Raw genomic sequence first — 21197 nt, forward strand, 5'->3', positions numbered from 1 at the left:
GTCTGAGTTTCCATTATTTCTTATGGGGAAATTTGCTTTTATATACGAGGGCTTTGGATTACAAGCGTGTTTCCAGAACAAATTATGCTGGCAAACCAAGGTTTTTCTGTACAGGCATTAGGAGCTCAGCTTTTTTGTTTGAATACGCTGGACAACATATTTTTCCAAAAATTTTGCTTCCTTAAAACAAACTGGTGATTATGATAGAGCCCTTCAAAATAAACACAAATATAACTTCCCACTGACTCTATCATGTAGGAATTTTGAGAAACACGATGGTATCTTTAATTGACTATAATATGTTTTAATGCACAAAGTTTCTGATATGCTGCAATAGTTCGCCGTAGCTAAAAGTGGTTTCCTGCAGATTTTTGTTTTTTATTCGGTGTCTGGTGCATCTCGTTGCAGTGTCCAACAATAGTCGGCGGTGACCCGTCAAAAGCGCGCTGGACTTTGGCACGCTGACAATTGCGTGCAGGATGTATACGCGCTGCCGCTCCCGCCGCTTTCAAGCTGTACTGTTAGCACTGTGAGGGGTGTGTGGGGGGAACCCCCCCAGTATATGTACAAGTCCTCGCGCTCCCTTGGGGGGGAGCGATCCCCCCACTACACTGAAAAATTCCCGACCACTGAAAACTGAAAGGAAAACGGGAGTTTTTAGTGTACTTGGGGGGGTCCTCCCCCAATCCGCCCCCCCCCCCCAATGGGAGCACGAGGACTTCTACATGTACTGGGAGGCTCCCCCCCCATACCCTCTCACAGTGCTACCGGTAAGGCTTTAAAGTGGCGGCACGTATACGTCCTACATGCAATTGTCAGCGTGCCTTTGTGAGAGCGCTTTTGTCCTGCGCACAACTGTTACGGAACCATAGTCAGCCAGCATTGATGGATTCCAGTTGTCCTGATATCTTTTTTCCATAGTGGCAATGTCCTGGTGAAACCTTTCGCCGTGTTCATCGCTGACTGCACCAAAATTTGCAGGGAAGAAGTTCCTTTTTTAATTTTTAAGTTAGTCTCAAGTCTGGCCTTTGTTCTTGTTTGTGATTTACCTTCATCCTCCTATGAACCACTTTGAGACCCAGCTGACAGGACATTAGCTATTATGTTATATAATATCTTCAGATTCTCAGCAGCTCAGCATCTGCCTCACACTATCATGGTTTGCACATTTGGAAGATCTTAAAATAAGATGTACTGCTATTGTGTTTTGGTTTTCTTTTTTTAATCTTTGTTTTTTTATCACAGGATAGGGTAACCTTCAGAAGAATCATTGTAAAAAACAATGCCAAAAAGAGAAGAATGTATGAAAATTTTATAGAGTCATTGCCATTCCTTAAATCTTTAGAAGTAAGTCATTTATCAAGTTATTCTGATCTAGTAACCAGCTAATTCCTTCAAATATGTAATCATTTCTGTCTTTTCTTCCATTAGCTTTCAGAGCGCATGAAGGTAGTCGATGTCATAGGCACCAGAATATACCGGGATGGAGAACAAATCATTTCTCAGGTGAAGTTTTTTCCCCTTTTATTTGGAGCAAAAATTGTTTCTACAATAAATCCACATTTTATTTATGGTTTAAGGTGTTGCCAATTTCTTCAAGTTTCATCATTCTTCGCTTATCCTAGAAATAAGCAGTGAATTTCCCCAAACAATCTCAATTATGGCCTATGGACTTCTTTTAGGGAAATTATCCAAACCCTTCTTTAAATCCTGCTAAGCTAACTCTGTAGGGCCATGGCATACACGATTGTCTCTCAACAAAGCAGCATATCCTGCTGGGTTCTAGTCTAGCTCACCATAGTTACCAGCACAGCCTATACCAGTTAGCATAAGCCAGTCTGCGTTCGGCCAAATCACATGATGATGTCACGTGCACATGTGCATGACGTCATTGCATCAATGTCTGTGTATGCGCAGAGGCCCTCCAGATGCGGCCCCGAGCTCAGGGAGGTTTGTGTGGGGGCGGGGGTGGAGCTGAAGGTGGAATGGGGCAGAATGGGACCTGGCCAGCTGTCCTTTTTTTAAAGAGGAAATCTGGCAAACCTACCTGTTACACTAATATTCTATAAAGGAAGGCAGGTGTTTCCTTTGTAAAAAGGCTCCAAGTAGGTGCATTCCAGGCACTTAAGCATAGCCCCCCCCTTTATAGAATTACTCTCAGTGGGTGTGTAAAAACATATATGTACATAAACAGATATATTTTCTAAAAGGCCTTTTCTATATGTAATATTTACTTTACATACCTTAGGGATGAAGGGCATGACCTCATTAGAAATGGATAATATCTCTTCTTTTCCATTGGCATAGTAAGGGGAGTGCAGGAGGGGGGGCGGTACGCCCAAGGCGTGGTCTTCCAATGGACAGGGGCATTCCTCCTCCTCTTCTTGCCATGCGCTCTTGCCTTCCCCCGTACCATTTTTACTCCCCCGGCACGAGGGCTGCTGCCCACGTCGGCATCAGTGCTCCCTCTGATGTCACTTCCGGGACCCATGCCTAGGACGTGACGTCAAAGGGCGAGCCGACACCGACGTGGGCTTGCTAATCACGCCGGAGAAGTTAAAAAGGTATGGGGGAAGGGAAGGGGACACGCGCGGCGGGGAGGGCGGGAAAGAGGGTGGGGGAGGGACTGGCTCACCCTTACTATGCCACTGCTCTTTTCAAATTGCTCTCTTTTTTACATAGGTTCAACAAAATGTATATGCTTGAAGGTCACTAATGAAGTGGATACTGCTTTCTGTTTCTGTGACAACCCACTGAGGCTAGATATATATTTATTTAAGTATTTAATTTGTTTTCTATTCCGTTATTCCCAACGAGCTCAGAACGGGTTACAGGTTAACATACATAATATACAGTTAACAGGTTACAATTTTCCATAGTTACAGCACAAGTTTTTTTAATACAAATTTACGAGAATAATTCTATAACCACCAGCTTGATTTTTTTTTTTTTTTTTTTTTAATAAATTTCAGGGTGATGGAGCTGAAAGTTTTTTTATCGTAGAATCCGGAGAAGTGAGAATTACCATGAAAAGTAAGGTAAAAAAAAATCATTTAAGTTCTGACTTCTGGGAGGCCATCATGCTGTTTTCAAAGCACCTGGACTTAAAAAGTTGCATAGTAACATATATAACTATGTGCATGAAAATGAGTCTCCAAATGTCTTCCCACCACTTAACAGTGTGCAGAAGCCAACCTCTCAAGACACTACAAAACTTTGAATTCGTAGTTATGTCTAATACAGTGGTACCTCGGAATCCGAACGCCCCAGAACTCGAACGACTTGGAATCCAAACTTTTTTTTTTTTTCTTAATTTTTGCCCGGGAATCCGAATGCTGCTTTGGAATCCAAACTGTAAACGGTGTTCAGCCCAAAGCTTCCCCTCTGACGCAGCTTCCTGTTTCCGCCTGGAAGAGAAGCTTTGGGCTGAGCACCACTTGCAGCTGCCGATCTTTCTGTCTTTGCCGGTGGGGGTCCCGATCTTGCTGCCTATGACGGTGGTGGTCCTAATCTTGCTGCTTATGCTGGTGGGGGTCTCGATCTTGCTCTCTCTGCCAGTGGGGGGGGGTCCCGATCTTGCTGTCTGAGTTTGTGGGACCAAGGAACGGATTAATCCAGTTTCTATTATTTTCAGTGGGAAAAATTGCCTTGGAACTCAAATGTTTTGAAACTCGAATGGGGTTCTGGAACGGATTAAGTTTGGATTCCAAGGTACCAATGTATATTCCCCCCCCCCAATTCAGTATACGGTGCCTTTAGTAGTGCATGCAAATTGATGTGTACAGCCGATTTGCATGCACATCTTCATTGAGTGATTGGCCCAATTGGTGCTAATAATTAACATTTCATAATTGATGCTAATTGTCACTAATTAAAAGTTACAAGCCCAATGTGGAAAGAATGATTGTATAAAAAGTATGCGCCAGTTGCACTGTATGAATTTCAAAAGGGGGCATGATTAGGGGTGGATTGTGGGCAGATTGTGTACATTCCTAAAAATTCTGCTCATTGTTATAGAATCCATGCACAACTTAAGTGCCTGGTCCATGCACAAAATCTGACTTGGGCATAATCGTTTAGGCCTGGTTTTAGCTGGCCTAAATGGGTGCACCGAAAAGTTAGGCCATGCACAAGCGTTTAACGTGATCCTATAAAAGGTATGTGCACCTTGTAGAATCACATTAAGTGCCATTCTTGTCAGCACTAATTTTTTTTGGGGGGTGCTATATATAGAATCAGGCCCTTATTGCCAACAGAGAACTCCATTTGGAAGTTGGCTACAGCTCATAAGAAACAACGTCAAGATCGCGATATATCTAGAAAACCAAGAACATAAGAATAGCCTTACAGGGCCAGACCAATGGTCTATCAAGCCCAGTATCCCATCTTCGTGGAGGCCAATCCAGGTCACAAGTACCTGACAAAAACTCAAATAGCAGCAGCATTCCATGCTAACGTCCCATGCCTTTCTCAACAGTAGACTAGGGACTTTTCTTCCAGGAATTTGTCCAAACCTTTTTTAAAACCAGATACATTAACTGCTCTTACCACATCCTCCTATTGGCCATCTGAGAATTTCCCACATAAGGTCTAATTCACAAATGACTTTTTCTGTCATTGTGCATCTAAGGAAAAGACTTGGATAAATCAAAGCGGGAAAATCCAACCTGTCCAACCCAGTTGGTTGATATGACCTTTTTTTTTTTTTTTCAACCTGGCAGTTTCCTCTTTCGTCTTCACACTTCCAATTCATTCACAAGGGCTGAAAACTGGCACTAAGGCCCGGATTCTGTATAGTGTAACCAAATTTGCACATGCAACGTAATTGTTTAACAGGCTAATCAGCACCGATAATTGGCAATTGACATCTGATATGGGACATTAATTGGTACTAATTAGAAGTTATACATATAACTTTCTACGTGTATTCTATAAAGTGATGCACATCATTTCTAGTGATCTGGGGAGGAACATGGGTGGATCAATGGCATTCCTAAAAGTTAAAGGCTCCTTTTACAAAGGCGCGCTAGCAGGGTTAACGCGCGTGACTTTTCATCACATGCTAACTCCCGCGCTGGCCAAAAATTACCGCCTGCTCAAGAGGAGGTGGGAGCGGCTAGCGCGCCTTTGTAAAAGGAGCCCTAAGTGTCCCAAACGCAGCAGCTCAAACTTTTTACATATATATATATATATATATGTGTTCATTCGATTTTAAGCAGACTCGTCAGACATGCCTTATGCGATTTGGAACGGCTGTGTATATCGCTACTGGCATATATTCATCATCCGGACTGCTTTTGTTTTTATTTAATTTAATATATAAATATTTTTAATGACTTTAAAAATATTTTCATCTTTTTGTTTTAATTTGATTCTCCTCTAAAACACTGCCGCCTTGGTTAGTGTCAATAATTGATAGAAATCCATATATAAGAAGCCAAAATCACTTAGCTTGATGCCATATCTTTAATTTGTGCTTCAATGCACAAGTTCTTCTCAGTGTCGGGAAGGGGCTGGCTGGCATGTCTCGCCACTAGGCTTTTTCAAGATCAGCCCCCTATAATTTCAAAACAGACAAATGATGCAGAAAATGTCTTATGTTTTCAATTATCGCATAAGTTCTTTTATCTAATATATAATACATTATAGTTAGTAAGGTTATGCTCCTACTTGCCATTATCTAATGCAGCATAAAAGAGAACAGTTGGCTGGTTTTGAATACATTCCTAAAAGTTATGCACACTGTTATAGAATATGCCCACTCCGCACACAGGCATGGGTATTCACTGGCTTAAATGGGTGCACCAGTAAGGAAACAAAAAAAGCAGCCAGTCTACTAGATCCAACATGGAACAGAAGACAAGAAGCAGACCATATGAAGAAAAGTGGTTTTCAATGCTCCTAGGAGATAGTGCCCGACATGACTGTGTTTTGCCAACAAAGCTCTGTCAAGGGCATACAACCAACTGGTGACCCACAAGAACCTTCACCAGTGCTGAAAAAAAATGATCCTGGGTTTGTTACAACCGATAAGCGCTGGTGGAAGCTCTTGTGTGCATGCAAATTTTAATTAAGGCCAATTAGCACCAATAATTATTAACACCAAATTATCACTGCTGATTGGCTCGCTTCTCTGTTAAATTTCACATGTAAATTGGGTGCATAACCATATTTGTGCATGCACTTTTGAGCAACATATGTAGAATTAGGGTGTAACTACCTAAGCCAAAACTGGCTATTTAGTCAGTGGTCCAAGGGAAGAGTCGAGAAGGAGTTGGCATGTAACCTGTCAAGTGCCAATTCAGCCCTTAACCTGTTAAGGCACAAGGTCAAATAGGACCATATAAACAGCAGTCCTATCTTTGGATGGTTTAACTTAACCAGTTAAATAGGTTTCAGTAGTGGCCCTCCTAACTTTGGAACACTCTTCCAGCCCCAGCAAGAGAAGAAAATAACTTAGACCGTTTTAAAGGCCTTCTTAAGACCCATGTATTCAAAGATGCCTTTAATAATTAAATCTTCCCTAGGTTACTCATGCTCTTCTTCTAAACAAATCAGATAACAGTATTCCCCTTCCTTTTGTCCATTCCGTAACTGTTTTCTATCCTATATCAATTGTATTTCTACCCCATCTTCCTTCTGTATCATGTTAGTTTCATTCATTTTTGTCTTATTAGCGATACGCCATTTACTTAGTTGTTTTAATCTTTTTTAATTGTATTGTTGCTGGGGTTTTTTTAAAATTTTATTTTGTATTCCTGATGATTTTATCTGTAAATCGCTTAGAAGTTGTATAAGCGATAGTATCAAATTTTAATGAAAACTTGAAACTTAAATGCCAGCCACCTAAGAACTCCATTGCCCCAGGTACCACACTTCGATTGTAAGCCTGTCATGGCAGTTGTACGGAAAATACTTAAGGCTCCTTTTACAAAGGTGCGCTAGCGTTTTTAGTGCACGCTAATCTTGTGCGTGCGCTAAAAACGCTAGCGCACCTTCGTAAAAGGAGCCCTTAAAGAGCACCTGATTCCTCTCCTGAAAAAGGCGGTTAATAAATCTAAGATAATAGCAATACCCAGATATTCAATGCCGGCGCTAGGCCATGGCCCAGCATTGACCATCTGGGCATAAAGCCAGCGGCAGTAGGAAAAATCGCTGACCACAGATGGCTGAATATTTACCCCCCTCTTTTACTAAGGTGCGCTAATCGAATTAGCGCGCGCTAACCGCTAACGTGTCCATAGACTAACATGCATGCGTTAGCATTTAGCACGCACTAAATTGATTAGCGTGTGCTAATAGGTCAACGCACCTTAGTAAAAGAGGGCCTTTTTGTAAATAGTGTCCACTATTTTGCAAAAATGCACAATGTTGCTCAACTAGTGAAGCCTAGTGAGCAAAAGCGTGCACTCTCGGGAAATGGCACACATTATTTATATTACCCCAAAATTTTTTTAAAAAGAACAAATAAAGGTCCTCTTTTACTAAGCCGTGGTAGAATGCTCCGACATTGCTCTGACATTCATAGGAAGTTCTATGAGCCTCAGAGCATTTAGCGCTACAGGCCGCGGTAGAAACCTCTATCGTGGCTAAGTAAAAGGGGCGTGGGGGGGGGGGGGGAATGGCAAATGAAGTGTCCCATAATCGGCATGGGAAACTAAACAAAAAGAAAATCTTTAGCCTACAACTATCTGAAGATTTCCCTCTGTTTTATTATTCCCCGTAGCTTTCTTAGATCTAAATCCAGGCACTAGATGCCACCATTGTTCAATTTCTGGGACTCCCCTTTCCCCTTCACTCTTCTTCCCAGTCAGGGGAGCGGAAGCCCTGAGTTTGGAACTGATCAGAGACACCAGCCCAGCTCCAATTTGGCCTTTCATATTGCATAAAAGCCTTTAATGTACACTGCCATGAAAGGTGCGAGCTACCGTCACAATATATTTACAGCTGTAAGTTTCTAATTTTAGAAAGACATTGGAGGACCTGTAACTAAATGTAAAGGCTTGCAAAATTTCAAATCAAATCATAGCTTGATGATCAGTCTTATTTGCATAATTGGAATGGCAAACAAGTTGTCTTACATACTAAAATTAAAAAAAATAAATAAAAAATGAACACTTTGTTCAAAGTTGCTGAAAACATTTTCAAAAATATTAATGTTCCCTGAGAACAAGCAGGATAGAAAGTCCTCACAGATGCGTGATTTCATTCCACGGAGCCCACATTATGGAGAACAGCTTCAAATAGTCTAGAAGCTTTTGAGAAGCCAGACGGCACATGTGTGCAGTCTCTCACTCGTTGCTCTCATATAGGACCATCTCCTGTCTTTCAGACAAATGGTGACGGAACCCACAAGGGAAAAAGCGATATTGGATCTGGGCCTCACAAATGGAAAGAGTATTTCTAATGTTCGAGTGGGTGCTCACCTGGGAAGTAGCGATCATCAAACGGTTTGGTTTGATATAATGGCTAAAGTGGATAGAGGCTGCACGTTACTTAAAGTCCTAGATTTCAAACGTACGGACTTTAATGCAATGGGAGAGTACCTGAAGAAATAGCTGTTAGGATGGGACGACATAACAGAAGTGGAAAGACAGTGGTCTAAGCTGAAAGGAGCGATAAAAATGGCTACGGACCTTTATGTGAAGAAAATCAATAAAAACAAGAGAAAAAGGAAGCCGATATGGTTCTCCAAACTAGTGGCGGAGAAAATAAAGGCGAAAGAGTTGGCGTTCGTGAAATATAAAAAAATCCCAAGAAGAGGAGTGCAGAAAGGACTACAGGGTGAAACTGAAAGAAGCCAAGAGAGAGCTACGTCTGGCGAAAGCATAGGCAGAAGAACAAATGGCTAAAAATGTGAAAAAGGGAGACAAAAATTTTTTCAGATATATTAGTGAAAGGAGGAAGACGAAAAATGGAATTGCTAAACTAAAAGATGCTGGGAACCGATATGTAGAGAGTGATGAGGAAAAAGCAAATGTGCTAAACAAATACTTCTGCTCTGTGTTCACAGAAAAAATCCTGTCTGGCAAAGTTACACGAGAAAATGGAGTAGACTCTGCGCCGTTCACGGAGGAGAGTGTTTATGAGCACTTTGAAAACTGAAGGTGGACAAAGCGATGGGACCAGACGCGATCCATCCCAAGATACTAAGGGAGCTCAGAGAGGCTCTGGCAAGTCCTATTAAAGACTTGTTCAACAAATCTCTGGAGACGGGAGTGGTTCCTGGGGATTGGAGGAGAGCGGATGTGGTCCCTATTCATAAAAGTGGTCACAGGGATGAAACAGAAAACTACAGGCCGGTGAGCCTCAGTTCAGTTGTTGGAAAAATAATGGAAGTGTTGCTGAAAGAAAGGATAGTGTACTTCCTTGAATCTAATGGGTTACAGCAGGGGTGTCCAATGTCAGTCCTCGAGGGCCGCAGTCCAGTTGGGTTTTCAGGATTTCCCCAATGAATATACATGAGATCTATTTGCATACACTGCTTTCATTGTATGCTAATAGATCTCATGCATATTCATTGGGGAAATCCTGAAAACCCGACTGGATTGCGGCCCTCGAGGGCCGACATTGGACACCCCTGGTTTACAGGATCCGAGGCAACATGGCTTTCACAAAAGGTAAATCATGCCAAATGAACCTGATTGAATTTTTTGGTTGGATGACCAGAGAGCTGGATCGAGGACATATGCTAGATGTAATTTATTTAGATTTCAGCAAAGCCTTTGATACAGTTCCTCATAGGAGGCTGTTGAACAAACTTGAAGGGCTGAAGTTAGGACCCAAAGTGGTGAACTGGGTTAGAAACTGGCTGTCGGACAGACGCCAGAGGGTGGTGGTTAATGGAAGTCGCTCGGAGGAAGGAAAGGTGAGTAGTGGAGTCCCTCAGGGTTCGGTGCTGGGGCCAATCCTGTTCAATATGTTTGTGAGTGACATTGCTGAAGGGTTAGAAGGAAAAGTGTGCCTTTTTGCAGGTGATACCAAGATTTGTAACAGAGTAGACACTGAAGAGGGAGTGGAAAATATGAAAAAGGATCTGCAAAAGTTAGAGGAATGGTCTAATGCCTGGCAACTAAAATTCAATGCAAAGAAATGCAGAGTAATGCAATTGGGAATTAATAATCAGAAGGAACTGTATATGCTGGGAGGAGAGAAGCTGATATGCACGGACGGGGAGAGGTGATAGTGTCCGAAGATCTAAAGGCGAAAAAACAATGTGACAAGGAAGTGGCTGCTGCCAGAAGGATGCTGGGCTGTCATAAAGAGAGGCGTAGCCAGTAGAAGGAAGAAGATGTTGATGCCCTTGTACAGGTCATTGGTAAGGCCCCACTTGGAGTATTGTGTTCAGTTTTGGAGACCGTATCTGGCAAAGGACGTAAGAAGTCTTGAGGTGGTCCAGAGGAGGGCGATGAAAATGATAGGAGGCTTGCGCCAGAAGACGTATGAGGAGAGACTGGAAGCCCTGAATATGTATACCCTAGAGGAAAGGAGAGACAGGGGAGATATGATTCAGATGTTCATGTACTTGAAGGGTATTAACGTAGAACAAAATCTTTTCCAGAGAAAGGAAAATGGTAAACCAGAAGACATAATTTGAGGTTGAGGGATGGTAGATTCAAAGGCAATGTTAGGAAATTCTTTTTTTTTTAATTTCTTTATTGATATTTTGAACTTGACAATGTATACATTTGAAAAATCGGAAAAAAAACACAAAAAAACAACTATATGAAAATACACTATTAACATCAGAAATATTACAATAAAAATTTTTAATCCCTTCTTAACCTATAACAGTAATGATATTATATTATACACATCAATATTATAGAATATTATAAAATTTATACCTCTAAATAAATATTACACCCCCCCACCCACCCCCACCCACCCTGGATGTGCAAAGGAATCTAACATAAAGAAAAAGGAATCACTTTAATTATAATGTGACAAAATTAGTTAATGGACCCCAAATCCCCTTAAAGGATTTAACAAACCCTAAACGCTCTGCCATAATCTTTTCATATTTATATGTTGCACATACAGTTGCCCACCAAAAACTAAAATTAATCCTATCATGATTTTTCCAATTAGATGTGATCATTTGAACCCCTATTCCTGATAAGATCATGAAAAGGCGACTATTATTTCTATCCAAAGTGGGTTTATCATGCAGAATCGTTCCAAAAATTATTGCTTCATATGTCAAAGGAATAGAGGATTGAAGAATATTATTAATTTGCCCCCAAATCGACTTCCAAAAGCCAAGTATCAATGGACAAAAAAATAAAAGATGATCCAAAGTCCCAATATCAATATGACAATGCCAACATCTATTAGATTTAGAACTATCTACTTTATTCAACCTAACTGGAGTCCAAAAAATTCTATGTAATAAAAACAACCATGTTTGTCTCATAGATGCTGAATGTTAGGAAATTCTACTTTACGGAGAGGGTGGTGGATGCCTGGAATGCGCTCCCGAGAGAGGTGGTGGAGAGTAAAACTGTGACCGAGTTCAAAGAAGCGTGGGATGAACACAGAGGATCTAGAATTAGAAAATAATATTAAATATTGAACTAAGGCCAGTACTGGGCAGACTTGCATGGTCTGTGTCTGTATTTGGCCATTTGGTGGAGGATGGGCTGGGGAGGGCTTCAATGGCTGGGAGGGTGTAGATGGGCTGGAGTAGATTTAACGGAGATTTCAGCAGTAGGAACCCAAGCACAGTACCGGGTAGATCTTTGGATTGTTGCCCAGAAATAGCTAAGAAGAAAAAATTTAAAAAAAATTTAAATTGAATCAGGTTGGGCAGACTGGATGGACCATTCAGGTCTTTATCTGCCGTCATCTACTATGTTATTATTTATTTTATTTATTTAATTTTCTATACTGTTCTCCCAAGGGAGCTAAGAACGGTTTACATTAATTTATTCAGTTACTCAAGCATTTTTCCCTATCTGTCCCGGCAGGCTCACAATCTATCTAATGTACCTGGGGCAATGGGGGGATTAAGTGACTTACCCAGGGTCACAAGGAGCAGCGTGGGTTTGAACCCCCAACCTCAGGGTGCTGAAGATGTAGCTTTAACCACTGCGCCACAAACTCCCCACAATGTTTCTTTTTCAGTGGAGCTAAATGTCTCTTGCTATACTTTTATAGGATGCAGTGGGTGCTGAGTACACTTAATATAGAGCAAATTTTCATTTTTGTCCAGAGAGGAGTACTTTGTACTGATTTTAGTATCCCCAGTCATTTTGAAATGTTGGTATGAATGAGTTTTTTTTATTATACTGTGGCTATTTTTTTCAGCAACATGTCCCAGAAGAAAGCCCCCCCAGTAGCTTTAAAAAAATGAGGGCAGTGCAGCAAGATCATATTGTATATGGAGCAGCTACCCATAATTGGTTTTTGCAGTGCTGTGAGCCAGTCATGAACCCTCTCATTGACATTTGTGCTCTCAGAGGACACAGGGAGCCTCATGGCCATAGAGAGGATTGTCAGTGCTTCTAGATCTGGTCTGCTAAAGTTAGCCTCAAATGCAGTTTATTTCCAGAAGTCCAGGAATGGCACCAGATGCTGAGAATGCATCAGCGTTGGGACTACATCCATCACCCTCAGTGCAATCATCACTAGAGCCCACTGGGATAATGAAATCACACCTGAGGAAGAAGCTCATGAAGTTGAATGTCTGGTGGAGGCCAAGACACATCAAAATAATACCTCATCAGAGAATGGCTAGGGCGTTCCATCTGTATGGACTAGCTATCCTGCTTGTTCTCCATGGACAACAGGATACAAGTCTTCATATACCTACCCACCTACTCTTGAAGTTGTCTTCTACTCTGAGCTCTGTCAGAGATGGAGGGAGTCCTGTGTGACAGTGATGAGCAGAAAATTGCAAGCATGGATAGTCTGGTTTCCAAAAAGCTTCTAGAGTAATCTAAGCTGATGAAGCTTCACTGTGCAGGTTCTGTCAGATGATGTCACCCATCTGTAAGAATTTGTATCCTGTTGTCCATGGAGAACACATACTGAAAGTTAATAACTTGGCTTTACTTTGCAGTAAAAGGTAAATGTAGCTTAAAGTATTCCAAACAACTTGCTAAAGATACACATTTTCTCAAGAAAGATAATAATGAACTTCAGATAGAGCCTGTGGAGGCTGGTTATGTACATTGCCACCAAGAAAGGAAAAAAAAACTGCAGTTCTGGCAAGTAGACAAGCAAACCCCTGTAGAATACTTTGCTTTATTGGGCAGTCCATCCAAAATCATTATTCTTTTACTTTACAGGAAGTAATTTTTTTTAAACTGGACTTTTCAGAGTAAACCAGATGGGGAAGACAATGAAGCGGTGGAAATTGCCCGATATTCCAGAGGACAGTATTTTGGAGAACTCGCCTTGGTAACAAATAAGCCCAGAGCGGCGTCAGCGTTTGCTGTTGGGAATGTCAAGTGTTTAGGTATATGTCTGACTTTTTGACATTGATTTTAGAACTATTCTGTCTCTTTCTTCTCTGTCTTTTCTTTCTCTCTTTGATCTGCCATTGTGAATTTCTTTGGGCCTTCATCTCCTCCTCCTACATACAGTAATTGAGAAACTCCGATTGTATGCTCTCATTATTAGCAGTGACATCATCACCAGCATCACGGAGCTAACACATTACCTACAACTGTAAAAGAATTATTTACAGTAGAGAAATATAAAAAAAATGTGCCATAGCCATAGAGCGTCAGAATGAAAGGAGTAAGCCAATAAGGACTGGATTCTGCAAACACCTACAAAATTGGCACTGTTTGCGTGTCAATTACACAACAGTACTGTTTACAGAATCATGGCCACATCCAGTGTAGGCGCTGGAAATGTAGTCCAGGTTTTTACAGGCCTTCATTTACGGCGCCTACCTATAACAAGAATCGCGTCTATAGAGAACATAAGAATAGCCTTACTGGGTCAGACCAATGGTCCATCAAGCCCTGTAACCCATTCTCACGGTGGCCAATCCAGGTCACTAGTACCTTGCCAAAACCCAAGGAATAGCAATGTTTCATGCTACCGATCCAGGTCAAGCAGTGTTCCCCCTCCCCCTGTCTTTCGCAATAACAGACTATGGACTTTGCCTCTAGGAACTTGTCCAAACCTTTCTTAAAACCAGCTACGCTATCTGCTCTTACCACATCCTCTGGCAATGCGTTCCAGAGCTTAACTATTCTCTGAGTGAAAAAAAATTTTCTCCTATTGTAACTTCATCGAGTGTCCCCTAGTCTTTGTCATTTATGATGGAGTGAAAAATCGATCTACTTGTACCCGTTGTACTCCACTCAGGATTTTGTAGACTTCAATCATATCTCCCCTCAGCCATCTCAGGTGTCTAATGGTGCCTACGTCCACTTCCGGTGCAAACCACTCCTACTTTGAATGTAGACGCCAGTAGGTGATACTTGGACAGTGTCCTTTGTAGGCATCTACTTTTAAAAAAAATTAGTTTTTAATTGGTTTTAAATGACACAGTTAATTACTGCGCCATTCATCACCAATTAAACCAATTGAGTTAGGCAGCAGTAGGGCGCCTACTGAGGCCTAATTTTAAGCGTGGTTTTGAGAATCAGACCCTGGCGCTTGGCAAGATTACCCAATTCTGAGTGTATGAAATTAATCTAACTAAGGGCCTGTTTTACAAAGCCGCGCAACAACAGCCCCGAAGCCCTTTAAATCTCTATGGGCTTCGGGGCCGTCACCACGCTGCAGTCACTAGTGCGGCTTTGTAAAACAGGCCCTAAATTACACTATTTTACACTTATAAATAGAGATCTTTGTTTTTGTTGTTTGAACATTAGCAAGTAGCCATTTTGAAAAATTAGCACTTGGGTACTTACATTCAGTGAGCTAACCAGTTAACATGTAGAAATATAGCTGCAATAATTGATTAGCACATGAATGCCCACTCTCTTCCCCTTGATACATCCCCTCAAAAAAAAAAAAATCTTGTAGCATGCAGTTAGTATGTGCACATTTGACAGTAGGATGCCAAAGCGTGTCCCACAGGACACTATTTTAATCTATGTTAGGCGCATGGAGCCTGATTCTGCAACCAGTGCTGGAATCAGCTGGTACCTCCAAAACTGGCGCCAGTCACATGCCAATCATGTACCGGTGCCGGTTACAGAATCGTGGCTACGTGTACAGTAGATGCTGGAAATATAGACCAGGGTTTTACTGGCCTACACTTCCGGCACCTACTATACACAAGAATCATGCCCACAGAGGCTCCTACCGGTATCTCTGGTCACTTCAGGTGCAAACCGTATCCACTTTGATCAGACACTATTAGGAACCTCTGTGGACAGGACATTGGTGGCCTGTTCTGTAGGCACCAGTAGGTGCCTATATTTTTTAAAATTAGTTTTAAATAACGCGGTAAATAAGTTAGGCGGTGATAGGATGCCTACTGCCGCCTGACTTTCAGCATTCCTACGAGAATCAGGGCAATGGTGCTGATTTCCTTCTCTTTACCCATCCTCGCACTGTTTTCTCTAGCCAGCAGAGGTGTTATTGAGCAGCAGTATCTGCTTCTGAACCTTCCTCTGCTGATTTCCCTCTGATGCTAAATTATGCAGGTCAGTGGATCTCATGAGACCATGGGACCCTTGAGGTTCTAATTTTAGAGGAAAGCTGGGAAAGAAGGAGGCAACCGCAAGAAGCTCTTTTGATTCTTCTTGCCAATCCTGAGCAGGGAAGGAAAGGTGATGTCAAGAAATAGTGCAAGACGGGACATCATGATACGAAGGGAGGGAAGGGGAGAGAAATGGGTGTCATGAGACTGAGGATAGTGGGAGGGAAGGGAAGGGGGAGTGGTAATAACAAGAGAGTAATAGAAGAAAAAATGTTGATATCAGAGAGTGAAGGAGAAAGCAAGGTAACAATGCCTGGCATAGAGGGGGGCTGTGAAGATGATGATGCCAGGGGCTCAGGAGGGAGGAAAGGGAAAAGAGTTGATAGTTTGAGAGTGTAGTGGGTAGCAGGGGGGAAGGGAGTATAATCATGTGGGTTGGGGAGGAGGAGAGGGAATGTTCTCACCCTAAAATTAGTTCTTCCTTCATCTTTGTACTCCATTATTGTACATTCTCCTGGACAGTCATAGGAAGCTATTCTGCTAAATGAAGATTCTGCCTAATAATTAAAAACGCATATGTATTGTGTCATCATTTGACTTAAAGTTAACCTACATACATTTATGTTTTTGCTTTGTTTTTCTCTCTTTATTTTAGTTATGGATGTGCAAGCATTTGAAAGGCTTTTGGGACCTTGTATGGAAATCATGAAACGGAACATTGCAAATTATGAGGAGCAGCTGGTGGCCTTGTTTGGAACAAACATAGACATTACCGATCCCAGTGCATGAACAAAGAACAAGGAACAGCATGACATGCTACGGGAGAACAGCACAACCAGGGCCAGTGCAGGGTATTAAGCACCCAAGGCAAAACTTCAGCATTACACCCTGCCCCCTCATTAACGTTCAGCCTTGTTGCATCAGCGCCCCCAAACACGGTATTTTGATTGGAAAAAAAAATGAAATAACTGTGATTGCCACAACACTACCTCCCAGAATAATCCTCTAAAATGTATAATTGTATATTTTAATGTGTGTGTATGTACACAAGGTACACTGACAAATCCGCTCCGACAAATGCACGCACGGACAAGTGCGCACACGACTTGTAAGATGTCAAGGCCTTGGGCATAGATGTTCACATCTGATTGGCTGCTCTGTTAGTACCCGGAAATGAATTGGGGCGGGTCCAGCCGAACAGCTGATGCTGTTGGAAAGGAGCTTGTTTATATGCGGCAGAGTTGGGCTGGGAATCGCGGTGACATGGAAGCAAACAGTTTAAGGACTGAATGTGTCATAAGTGGATATCTGGAAGGCCCTGATTTTCACAGACTCCTGGGGGCCTGAGGAGTGTGAGCAAATCAGGGCCTTCCGGATATCCAGTTATGTAAATGGTTCCCATAATCATGAAGTAAACCTTATCCTAACACTAGTGTAGGGGGGGGGAGTAACCTCCACCCCCTTAAAAAGAAGAGGGTTACTTTATAACCCTCAAAAAGACAAAATAGTATCCACCGGGGCGCATTTGACAGGTCTCTCACATTCAGTGTGCGCATTTGTCTTTCGCACAGTTGTCGGGGCACATTTGTCGGCACACTATTGTGCACACATTTGATGGGTCACCATATATAAGGGTTGTTGTTTTTTTTTTTTTTTTTTTTGCAAAACTCTGTCAAAAACCTGACCAATTTCAATAAAATTTGAGATATATCATCTTAAATAGTTATGCAATAAGCCTATACTCACACTGGCAACCTCACTTCACTACATGATTCTTCAACTGTCACAATGTTTTCTTCAGAGTACACTGATTAGGCCCTGCCACTTCCTGACTGGTGACCAGTTGAACGAGTTTCTTGCAATTTATTCAAAACATATTCTATGCTTACCTTCTTTCACCTTGTTTCTGGAAACTCTTGTAGCAGTCTATGAGAACTCTAACATAGCTCCAGATACACATTTTTTTAAAAATAAGGATCAGATAATCCAGATAGAAGCCATGGTAACTGTTTATGCTGAAAATGAAAAGGCGGCTACACCTGTCTTGACAATCATCGCTAGGGTTACCAGATTTTCCCAAAGAAAAATCCGAACCCATGGCCACGCCCCCCAGGCCCGCCCAGTTCCGTCCCGTTCTACCCTCAGCCCTGCCCCCAGATGACATCCATGCATGTGCGTGTCTGTGCATGCGTAGATGCCCCTTCCCGATGCAATTTTGACAGGAAGCTTTTCAAAACCCGGACAAAATGCTGGGTTTTGAAAAGCCATCTGGACCCCCGGATATGTCCTCAACAAATAGGACATGTCCAGGGAAATCGTAACCCTAATCATTGCTAGGTGGTGGTGATGAGTGTAGACTTATTGCAAATTTATTCAGGAAGGTATAACCCAGGGATCTCAAAGTCCCTCCTTGAGGGCCGCAATCCAGTCGGGTTTTCAGGATTTCCCCAATGAATATGCATTGAAAGCAGTGCATGCACATAGATCTCATGCATATTCATTGGGGAAATCCTGAAAACCTGACTGGATTGCGGCCCTCAAGGAGGGACTTTGAGACCCCTGGTATAACCCAAACATTATCGAAATCGGTCAAGATTTGACAAAGTTATGCAGAAAACAAGCTTTTGTGTAGGTTTAAAAAAAACCAAAAAAAAACCCAGACACACATGTGCACCTGCACACAGATGACGGGGAAAATGACTATTTGAAAACTGTCACCTTTCCTGAAAGTAAATGCATGTACTGATGCTTGGGACCATCAAGACCTATTGCATTCTGTTAATTTTAACTACTCTTTGCCACCACGAGAATCAATTGCTGTAGGTGACCGCCTAGTCTTGCCCTGCTGACAATGTGTCTTATCTTTGTGTAGATGCCAGGCAACTTATCAGATTTTAGGATATTTTTTTTTTTTGCTTTTTTACATATTCTTACCAAATGCATAAGCAAAGTAGTGATTTGATAGATGAATACGGCTTTATCTACAAGACTTCTTAAATGTGAGTGTAGATTTTAGCAATTCTGTATATTGATAAACTTGTTCCTTCAGCTTCTCTGCTTTATGAAATGGTTAAAACATTTCAGGAGAGACCTATTAAGTGAACATGACATGCTTAAGAGAATCAATCTGTCTATGTGTTCATCAATATAGATAACATGGGAGATACAGTATTTTCAGTCTGTTCAGATTAGTGTGAGTTGGCCGTTAGCTATATTACAGATATCAATAAGGGAATCGCCCAAAAGTACAAATACTGGCACGATCTGTAAAGCACGCCATTACATTTCTGTATAGAAATTATTACAAGCAAAAACAGGAGATACATACACATTAATCCCAAAACTTGTGGAAATATGTAACAACCCAAGGACCCACACTCATTCAATGCAGGTGTCATAGAATTCTGCATTCAGTCAGTAGCGACGACATTGTGTGCATGATAATATGATGCGCCCTTGAGTTGTAAACACAAAAAACAGAGTCAACACCCCCCCACGGTAAGAACCACAACCAGAGAGAAAGTGAGGAGGTAACTACATATCCTATGACAGTGTTGAGTTTCAAATCATTTATTCAATACAACACATATAAATAAATATCTATCAGTTCATATAACATATCCTGTTGTGGTCCTTTCAGACTCTCTTGTACCCGACACGGTCCGTGTTTCGGCTATAACACTGAAGCCGGCATCAGGGGTATAGGTAAACAATTCACTAGATGGGGTCGGAACACTTGGCATCTATGGGAAAAATACTTTGCAATCACAAATCCAACGTATCGCTCAAAAAGCAAACAGCGAAAGGCCCGACCACTCTGCTCTTGGCTTTGTGATTGCAAAGTATTTTTTCCATAGATGGCAAGTGTTCAGACTCCATCTAGTGGATTGTTTACCTATACCCCTGATGCAGGCTTCAGTGTTACAGCCGAAACACGGACCGTGTCAGGTACAAGAGTCTGAAAGGACCCACAACAGAATATGTTAAATGGACTGATAGATAGTTATTTATAAATGTGTTGTATTGAATAAATGATTTGAAACTCAACACTTTTCATAGGTCGATGTGTACAGTTACCTCCCCACTTTCTCTCTGGTTTTGCGCCCTTGGGTTGTCACATCTCTCTTGCATGTAGAATTCATTATGTGAAAGTTTAATTTCAATATGTTATAACCGGATTTTGAGACCTGTCCACAGATGCACATTTCAAATTAGTCATGGTAGGAGGATGGAGTTTCTCTTATTAGCCCCAGATTCTAATTATGGTGCAATCTCAAGATGCACACACAACTTAATTGGCTAATAAGCCATTAACAAGCAATAATTGGCTGCTAAAAACCAATTATTCATATTAATTAGCACCAATTAGCATTTGTATGTGTATTTGACTGCATACTAAAGCTTGGTGCCCAAATTCCATAGCACTCAACTCAGCGCACCTAGCTGATGTAGGTGGCTAACTTAATTATAGGCTTAATCAGCGTTGATAATTGGCAATTAACTTATAATTAATGTTAATTAGACTTAATTGAAATTTAGGTGCGTACCTAGTCCAAAGCGCCTACCTGAAAATTAGGTGTGGATAGGGGTAGATCGTGGATGTGTTTTTGGATTAGGCACCTGATTTTGATTTAGGAGTCATTGTGTACACATTTAGGCCAAGGAAAACCTGGTAGGGTACACCTAAAAGCTAGTATATATGGTGACACCTAACGCTGCTTAGGTGGTGTGAAGGGTTCATAGACAACGGTGCGAAAGACAAAGGCGCGCCCGGACAATTGAGCGCAGCGTGGTGGTGCGCGCCGCTCAAAATTACAGTTTTTAGGGGCTCCGACGGGGGGTTTTGTTGGGGAACCCCCCCACTTTACTTAATAGACATCGCGCCGGCGTTATGTGGGGTTTGGGGGGTTGTAACCCTCCACATTTTACTGTAAACTTAACTTTTTCCCTAAAAACAGGGAAAAAGTGAAGTTTTCAGTAAAATGTGGGGGGTTACAACCAGTGTTCCCTCTAAGCGGGCGGGTGTTGTGAGCAAACTTTTTTCACCGTGAGCCAAAAATATCGGGCGCCAGCAAGTTATGAGCCAACTCGCCCGATTCTCCTCTCGCCGCCCTGCCATCTGCCGTACGCCTCTTCCGATTGTGCGCTGTGACGAGAAACGTGTGCGCTGCGATGTAATATTTTGTGCGCCAGCGCAGCTTAGCGGGAACACTGGTTCAAATGGTTTTATTTATTTCCCCAAATTTATTTTTGTTATACGCATTGAAAATATTTGATATTGCGTTTAAATCAAAATCTCAATAAACTTGAAACGAGTGCCCGTGAGATTGTGGGAGGGTTAAATACTCAAAACTTAGAAGTTTTTGCTACGCCAGCTTTCTGGTATCTTTACATACAGTGGCGTACCTAGCATATGTAACATCCGGGGCCCATCATTTTTTGGCACCCCCCCCATCTGTAAGAAAAACATGATTTTTAGTAACAAACCACACGTCACACATGAGTACCTAGGAAAAGGCAGCATCTTACATATTGCAGTGAGCAGTACATCAATACACCCATTGTAAAACTAAACAAGCCAGAC

General features: G+C 41.8%; 1 protein-coding gene across 4 annotated transcripts in view; it reads left to right on the forward strand.

The window, feature by feature from the left end:
• Nucleotides 1-17796, forward strand: part of PRKAR2B (protein kinase cAMP-dependent type II regulatory subunit beta) — a 93456-nt gene extending 75660 nt beyond the window's left edge. For 3 of the 4 annotated variants that reach the window (XM_033959514.1, XM_033959515.1, XM_033959516.1), the window contains 5 exons: nucleotides 1246-1347; nucleotides 1432-1506; nucleotides 2973-3038; nucleotides 13324-13462; nucleotides 16269-17796. In XM_033959514.1, the coding sequence (XP_033815405.1) occupies nucleotides 1246-1347; nucleotides 1432-1506; nucleotides 2973-3038; nucleotides 13324-13462; nucleotides 16269-16402 (516 nt within the window). In that variant the 3' untranslated portion in view covers nucleotides 16403-17796. Of the gene's footprint in view, nucleotides 1-1245; nucleotides 1348-1431; nucleotides 1507-2972; nucleotides 3039-13292; nucleotides 13463-16268 lie in introns of those variants that run through there. The other variant, XM_033959517.1, reaches the window with a different exon arrangement.
• Nucleotides 17797-21197: the final 3401 nt, after the last annotated feature.

The sequence above is a fragment of the Geotrypetes seraphini genome, chromosome 9 (assembly GCF_902459505.1).
Source record: "Geotrypetes seraphini chromosome 9, aGeoSer1.1, whole genome shotgun sequence".
NCBI classification, from domain to species: domain Eukaryota; kingdom Metazoa; phylum Chordata; class Amphibia; order Gymnophiona; family Dermophiidae; genus Geotrypetes; species Geotrypetes seraphini.